Below are 8,800 nucleotides of genomic sequence, written 5' to 3' on the forward strand. Positions count from 1 at the left end.
TTACTGCAGCTAGCGGCATGCCCATCAGTACCCCTCTTCTTATCTTGTCTCCTGCCACTATCTGAACATTGGATCCATCTTACCTTGCACATTCTCCCTGTGTCTGCATGGGGTTCCTTCTGGTGCTGTAGTTTCCTCCTACAATCCAAGATGTTCAGGTTCGGTGAATTGCCATTCTAAATTGCCCATAGTGTTCAGGGATGCGTAGGTTGAATGTAGAGTAATAGGGGAATGGGTCTGGGTGGGAGACTCTTTGGAGGGTCATTGTGGACTTGCTGGGCCGAAGGGCCTATTTCCACACTGTAGGGATTCTATGATTATCCAAATCCATTCCTGTGACTCACTTGAATTTCTCAGAAGGGTATATAGAGGTGTCTAATGTTGTCTCTTCACAAGCAGCAGCTCCCACTGTCTTATCCTCTTCTCACTTGTTGACTTTCTCTCCTAGTACATTTGTCAAAAACTTATCAATTTACTTCTTGACCTGCACTGTATGTTTGAACACTGACAGAAAAAATCAACAGACACTGCTTGCTCTACATTTTCTTCCATCGTGAACATTGTCCTCTTGTCTTCCTTTGTTCTTTCTCACCATATGGTATACTCCACATTCATAACCACTTCCTCAGTCTTACCATCTCATCTGACTTCTCTGTCATCATGGTATCAATCACGGGATCATCTATTACCACTTCCTGAATTTCCCACAATCCCTCTCCATTCCTGGGCCCAGCCAGTGCCCATCAAAACAGAGTTGAACAACAAATATCCTGTGTCCCCAGGACACCTGAGATTCTCGGGACACCCCTCAAGTTTTGGCCAGTTCATAGGAAACCATGGCAGCCATCAAAAACTACAGTTGGTTCTGCTATAATGCGTGTTTCTTCAATGTGAAATGGCGTTAATGTGATTGAAGAATTTAGACTATTATTTGTAGAAAGCAAACTTTCCTTACCTGTATTGGCTATACTGCGATTAGTTTATAATAGCACGGTTATTGCACGATTTTCTTATAACACGAGATTGCACGAGAACGGTACTATCATGTTATATCAGAACTGACTGTCATGCTAAGTTGCCCAAGTGGACACATTTCTAAACTTTTATTTGAAAGTAAAAGTAGTTAACTGTATAGAAAAGTCATATGAGTCAAGGTTGATTGGCAGACAGGAAAACAAATCTTTACAAATAAGAAAAATAAACGCAATAAATGTGGTAAAATTAGTGAAGCAGGAAGAAAGTTGGCCTGATTGTTTTCATTTTATCTTTCTGTACCCATGAGAATTCTGCTGTTTATTCTCCAGCTCTACATCTGGCGGTTGGATGAAATCATGTCAACACTGAATACTTGTGGGTTTGCCTCCTAGTGTTCTCAATGAAGCAAGGACATCAACTATCATTTCCTCTTCTGAGCCATAATAAGTGTCATGGACTTGTTAAGATGAGCTTTTCATATCACACACCCTTCAAATAAATGAGTCAATCAATCTATAAGCTTTGTGGTAACTCAGGACTGGTCCATATTATAGTTGTATGCCAAAGCTTCAGCATATGGATTATGGCACATTCAAAATTCTTATATTCTTAAAATTATCTTTCACTGTGACTAGATACTGTGCAAGTTGAAAACAGGAACAGACATAAGCCCATCAAGGCTCCTTTGCCATTCATATGGATTGTGATTGATCCATTACCCAACCCCATTTTCCCTCCTTCTGGTCCATAACCCTTGATATTTTGCCCACCTCTCTGCCTGTTGATTGTGGTACAGTCATTTGCAAATGTGAATACTAGACTGACCACAGTGTATAGAAGTCTTACCTATTAATGTTACTTGACCTACTGAATGAGAAACCCAAAGTGCTATAATCTGATAAAAAGATCATTGACCTGAATAGTTAACTGAATTTCTCTCTGACAGATGATGCATGACATGATGTTTAGTTTTGGCATTTTCTGTTTTTGTTTCATCCACAATGTTTTGGGTTTGCAAAACAAAATGTCTGTAGCTGTATAACCCTATATTTTGAAATTCTGCTCTGTTTGTTAGGAGGGGATTTGCTCAGTAAATTAACCTTGTGCAAGGCATGGCATTGATTATTGTATTATTATGTCTTCCTTTCCCAGATTTGGTAGCTATTCCTGATTTTGAAGCAGGAGCCATGGAAAATTGGGGCCTAATCACTTTCCGAGAAATAACACTCCTTTACAAAGAAGATTCTGCATCAGTACTGGACAAACAGATAGTTAGTATGGTGATAGCTCATGAATTGGCTCATCAGGTATTTTGTTTAAGTTTCCATATATTTTGTAATAAACATTTCAAGCAGGCACTAAATATCATTTTTCAAAAAAAAAAGTTGTTTTATGAGCTGTGTTATCCTGACAAGGCCTATCCACAATTGCCCTTGAATTGAGTTGCCTTTTAAGCTATTTCAGAAGGCATTTAGAGTTAACCACATTAATATGAATCTGGAATCACATGTAGGTCCACCATGTAAAGATTAAGAGTAGAAGAACTGAATATTATTTAAATGGGGAAAGACTGCAGAAAGTTGCAGCACAGAAGGGTTGGGCATTCTCATGATGAATCACTAAAAGCTAACATCCAAGTTCAGTGGAACATAGGGAAGGTAAAATAAATGTTGACTTTTATTTCAAAGGGAATGGAGCATAAAAATATAGAGATCTTGCTAAAACAATATACAAGGCACTAGTCAGACCACAATATTGGTCCCCTTAATTAAGGGAAAATATACTGACTTTTTAAAATTCACACATGTGATGTGGGTGTAGCTGGCTCGCCAGCAATTATTTCCCATCCTCGTTACCCTTGAGTTACTTCTTGAACTGCTGCAGTCTACATGCTGTAGATTAGCCCACAGTGCCATTAGAAAGGGAATTCCAGGATTTTGACCTAGTGACAGTGAAGGAATAGTGATATATTTCCAAGTCAGGAAGGTTAGTGACTCAGTGGTGAACTTGCAAGTGGTGGGGGTGTTCCCATATATCTGCTGCCCTTGTCCTTCTATATGGAAGTAGTCATGGGTTTGCTATCCAAGGGTCTTTGGTGAATTTCTGTGGTGCATCCTGTAGATGGTACATAATGCTGCTACTGAGTGTTGGTGGTAGAGGAAGTGGATGCTTGTGAATGTGGTGCCAATCAAGCAGGCTGCTTTGTCCTGGATGGCATCAAGCTTCTTGAGTGTTGCTGGAGTTGTACCCATCCAGACAAGTGTGGAGTATTCTATCACGCTCTTGACTTGTGCCTATAGATGATGGACAGGCTTTGGAGAGTTAGGAGGTGAGTTACCCGCTGCAGTGTTCCTAGCATTTGACCTGCTCTTGTAGCCACTGTGTTTATGTGGTGAGTCAAGTTGAGTTTCTGGTCAATGGTAACCCCACATGTTGATAGTGGGGGATTCAGTGATGGTAACACCATTGAATGTCAAGGGGCAGTGGTTTGATTGTCTCTTAGTGGAGATGCCTGGCATTTGTGTGCCATGAATGTTATTTACCACTTTTCAGCCCAATCCTGGACATTGTCCAGCTCTGGTTGCATTTCAACAAGGATTGCTTTAATGCCTGAGGAGTTGCAAATGGTGCTGAACATTTGTGCAATCAATAGCAAACATCCCCACTTCTGACCTTATGATGGAGGGAAGGTCAGTGATGAAGCAGTTGAAGATTGGCCAAGGACACTACCCTGAGAAATTCCTCAGAGATGTCTGGGAGCTGAGATGACTGAGTTCCAAAGCCACAACTATCTTCCTATGTGTCAGGTATGATTTTAACCAGTGGGGAGTTTGCCCCGATCCTTGTTGATTCCAGTTTTGCTTGGAGTCATTGATGCCATATTCATTTGAATGCACCCTTGATGTCAAGGGCTGTCACTCTCACATCATCTCTGGAATTCAGCTCTTCATCCATGTTTGAACCGAGGCTGCAAAGAGGTTAGGAGCTGAGCGGTCCTGACGGAACCCAAACTGGGTGTCACAGGACAGGTTATTGCTGAGTAGATGCTGCTTGCTAGTCCTGTTGATACCACCTTCCATCACTTTACTGATGATTGAGAGGGGACTGATGGGGCAGTAATTAGCCAGGTTAGATTTGTTCTGATTTTGGTGTACAGGACATACCTGTTCAATTTTCCATATTGCCAGGTGGATGCCAAAGTTATAACTGTGCTACAAGAGATTGACTAGGGAAACAGGAAATTCTGGAGCACAAATTTTCAGTACTATTGTTGGAATGTAGTCAGGGCCATAGCCATTGCAGTATCTGGTGGCTCCAAATGTTTCTTGATATCATGTGGAGTGAACCGAACTGGCTGAAGACTGGTACCTTTGATACTGGGGACCACTGGAGGAGACTGAGATGGATCATTCTTTCAGCAGGAGATTGTTGGAAATGCTTCAGCCTTATATTTGCTCTGATCTGTTGCGCTCTTCCTTCAGAACCTAACACACTGTGAGCTCCAGAATTTTTTTGTTTTCAGTAGAGATGATTCCTTCCCCATGTTTAACCGGAAGACTTCAAGGGGTCTAGAGTCAATGTTGAGGACTCCTAGGACAACTGCCTCCCAACTGTATACCATTGTGCTGTCACCTCTGCTGGGTCTGTCCTGCCAGTGGGACAGGACATATCAGGAGATGGTGATGTTGGTGTCTTTAACATTGTTTGTAAGGTTTGATTCTATGAGTATGGCTCAGTTAGGCTGTTGCTTAACTGGTCCGTGAGACAATTCTCTCAATTTTGGCACCAGTCCTCAAATGTAGTAAGGAGGATGGTTACCAGGCTGACAGAGGTGGCACGGTGGCTCAGTGGTTAGCACTGCTGCCTACAAGGGATCCAGGTTCGATTCCAGCCTCAGATGAGTATCTGTGTAGAGTTTGCACATTCTCCCCGTGTTTGCGTGGGTTGCGTAGATTGGTCATGGTCATGGGAAATGCAGGGTTGTTAGGGTAGGGGGATGGGTCTGGGTGGGATGCTATTCAAAGGGTCAATGTGGACTCTATGGGCTGAAAGGCCTTTTACAATGTAGGGATTCCATGAATCTGCCATTGTTTTTGCCAGTGCCTAGTTCAATGTCAGGTGGTACATCCAGCTTCATTTCTTTGTCAAGACATCGTGGCGATTGATGCAACAGAGTGGCTTGTTTTAGAGGGCAATAAAAAGTTCACTACATTGCTGTGGGTCTGGAGTCACATGTAGGCCAAACCAGGTAAGGATGATAGATTTCCTTCCCTGAAGGGCATTAGTGTGTGTTTTTCTGACACTCGACAATGGTTTCATGGTCATCAGTAGATTCATGATTCCAGATTATTTTAACGAATTCAAATCTCACTATCTTTTGTGAGAACCCAGGTTCTGTGCACATTAGCGAAATTTCTGGATAAGTAGTCTAGCGAAAATACCCCTATTGAAGCTTCATTAGGTTGATTTCAGGTGTTTTATGAGGAGCGAATAAGTAATTTGGGCTTGTGCTCATTCGAATTTAAAAGAATGAAAGGCAAAACATTATTGAAACAAATAAGTGGGGAGGTTGTTTCACCGCATCAGAGTGTTAGGACCAGAGGATATAATTTCAGAATGAGAGATTACTCATTTAAGACAGAGATGAGGAGGACATTTTTCTGAGGGTGGTCAATCTGTGGAATTTTTTTACCACATTAGGCTGTTGAGGCTGGGTCAATAAGAGTATTCAAGGCTGTGATTGGCAAATTTTAATCAGTAAGAGGTACAGGGGCTATGGGATAAAGGCAGGAAAATGGAGGTGAGGAATATCAGATCAGCTATGATCTCATTGAATGGCAGAGCAGATCCTGATAAGCCGAATGGCCTGCTTCTCCTCCTATGTGTTATGGATCAGAAGATTAGATCACTGAGTGCTTTGTAGGAAGTTGCAAAAATTGGGGAGTGGTGAGATCATGAGGGATCTCAACATGATATGCAGTGCATAAAAATAACAAAAAAGGTTCAATTTTAATAAAATGGTACAAAATTCAACAATTCAGTGCAGAATTTGGCTGTTAAGATTGATCAAACACCCTAATAATACCTTTTGACATTTCAAAGTAAATCTATTTTGCTGTTGGATATTGTGGTTCATTTTGCTTTGCGTGATAAGCTTTCTATCTGAAGCCTTATTGTACTGGTAGATATGAATCTTTGCTAAAGATCATCAAACATCTGATTTCAGTTTCCAAAGTATGGTGTTTTAAATTTCATGTTTTGTTCTTAAGTTGTGGTGTACCACTTTTTGTTTCAGAAATACTGTTTCATTCGGCAGGAAAAGTTACTGACAAATCGAATTATGATGGCTAAATAAGATCACTGTTTTGGGACATTAATTAGATTTTGATGTAAACAGTACACTTTCCAAGCTGCCAGGAAGCCTCAATGTCTGGTAGATTATATGTCTTCTCATTTCCTGCGGATGTTCAGTTTGTGGCTGTCTGAAGTACACAACCTTAATCTGCAATCTTGCAACAACCTACTGTTGTCTTGACCTAATTCAGGCACTGTCCTGGAGAACTGCTATTACAGCATTTCTGCAAGAATACAGCATTGAAAGTAATCTTGATTTGCATAAACATTTGTTTTCTTTTTGAAATTATTCCACGTATTGAGCGTCTGTTTGGCCTTTAGTTCCCCTGACTTGAGAGGCGCCTAGTTGATCCATTCAGTCGTCTTTACCAATGAATGCTAGTTATGTGCCTAAGCTAACAACTTGTCTGTTTCATTACATTTTGCCCTTATCGCTCTAGAGAAGTTGTTTGTGAATCTGGATTGAGCGGTGTTTAGAACTTGCTTCCTTGTAATCTATTCATGGTGTGTCCTATATTACTATCAATAACATGTTAATGGTTTTTTTGTGGCTTGTTACAAAGCCTTTTGACATGAAGTACACTGTCAGCTGGGAACAAAAGCAAATAATTTTATTTAAGTAACAGTCAATTGTCAACCTTTTGCTTTGGCGAAAGAAAACAAAAGACTTCCATTTATATAACACCTTCCATGACTGTGAGACATCTTTAGTAAATGAACCTCAGAGGAACCTCGATTATTGGAATGCCTCGGGCAGGGAGTGTTTTATTCAGATAATCGAATGTTGGGACAATCGAATGTTCGGATAATCGAATACCGGATATCACAGTTTAGCTAAGCATCGGGACCTTGCAATCTTGTCCGGATAATCTGAAATTCAGATAATCGAATGCTGGATAATCGAGGTTCCTCTGTACTTTTGAAATGTGGTCTCTGGTGCAATTAAGAAGCATATCAGTCAATTTATGTACAACATCCCCCACAGACAATAATATGATAATGACTAGATATTATTCTGTTTTTGTGCTATTTGTTGATGTAGGGGAGAATTCAATCAAATTCCAAAAGATCTCTGTGAAAGGATTGCTCCTTTTAGCTAAACTGTAAATTGAGAGAAAGAACAAATAGAGGGAGAGATATCTGCAAAACCTCCTCTGATACTAGCTTAAACAGAGAATAACTTTTCCAGTCTGGAAAATATTTTGAATGGTTACATTATATTCTGAAAGCCTGGTTAACTCTTACAGGGATAACAATACTTGGAGTGGTGTAGAGGTAGTGCACTTATCTTTCAACACAATTTCAAGCAACAGTGTAACATTGTTCGGGAGCTGAAATAAGTCCTTTGATCTCTGCATTCTTGCTGCCGTGCTCAGTAAGTGGGCGACATTTACATCAAAAGCTGCTTTTAACCATTGACATTTGAGTGTTAGAAGCTAAAGATCAGAGGAAATCATCAATGTATTGAACATTGCGTTTCTAAACTATTAAGTACACATGAAATGAAGTCAAGGTTCAGTCTGTAAGGAAATATTGTCCAAAATATAATACTTGCGTGAATATAAAATTGCAAGTGAAACCTGCAAGGGCTTTTTGCTTACATTAAATCTAATATACAGACTTATGGTCACTGTTCCTGAAATGTTACCCCACTGAAACTTGGATCATCTGGCATTGTTCATTCCCTAATGTCAGGTTTAGTGTAGCCCCTTCTCAAGCTGGACTATTTACATTTCGTTTCAATAAATCTTCCTGGGCACACCTCACAAACTCCCCTCACCTGCTCCATCTACCCATCCAAGTGCCTGGCATTAAGCAAGGCCAGTCTATGTAAGGGAAGCTAAAAAGTCACCCAACACAACAACAATCCTTTTGTTTTTCCATTTTTCCATTATCCATCCACATATCTGTTCCTCTAGTACCTGCTGGCTGTTAGGAAACCAGTAGAATATTGGTGTTCATCCTAGTGAGCCTTTTCTGAACTGCTTCCAGTGAAATATCTTTCCTCCAGTAAGGGGACCAAAACTGCTCACAGTACTCCAGATATGGTTTCACCAGCATCTTGTACAGTTGCAGTAAGATTTCCCTACTCTTATACTCTAACCCCCTTGCAATGTAGGCCAACTGGAGAAGAAAAATGTTGGAATTTGAAAAGGCTGTCTCTGCTCATCCAGAGCAGTGAGTTCCTCCTCTTCTTACCTATTGGTGGGAGCATTGTTGATGCTGGACTTGGTTGTGGTAGGGTCTAGAGTTGAAAAATGTGGTGCTGGAAAAACAAGCAGGCCAGGCAGCATCTGAGGAGCAGGAGAATCGACATTTCGGGCAGAAGCCCTTCTTCAGGAATGAGGCTGGTGTGCCAAGCGGGCTGAGATAAAAGGTAAGGGGGAGGGAATTTGGGGGAGGGGCGCTGGGAATACGATAGGTGGAAGGAGGTGAGGGTGAGGGTGATAGGCCGGAGAGGCGGTGAGGA

At 41.0% G+C, this 8,800-nt stretch overlaps 1 protein-coding gene across 2 annotated transcripts in view; it reads left to right on the forward strand.

The window, feature by feature from the left end:
* The window catches only part of LOC122559783 (leucyl-cystinyl aminopeptidase-like), a 121,092-nt gene that overhangs the window by 59,979 nt on the left and 52,313 nt on the right, over positions 1–8,800 (forward strand). For both annotated transcript variants that reach the window (XM_043709804.1, XM_043709814.1), the window contains exon 6: positions 2,128–2,282. In XM_043709804.1, coding sequence (XP_043565739.1) covers positions 2,128–2,282 — 155 coding nt within the window. The remainder of the gene's footprint in view (positions 1–2,127; positions 2,283–8,800) is intronic.

The sequence above is a fragment of the Chiloscyllium plagiosum genome, chromosome 2, assembly GCF_004010195.1.
Source record: "Chiloscyllium plagiosum isolate BGI_BamShark_2017 chromosome 2, ASM401019v2, whole genome shotgun sequence".
Lineage (NCBI taxonomy): Eukaryota > Metazoa > Chordata > Chondrichthyes > Orectolobiformes > Hemiscylliidae > Chiloscyllium > Chiloscyllium plagiosum.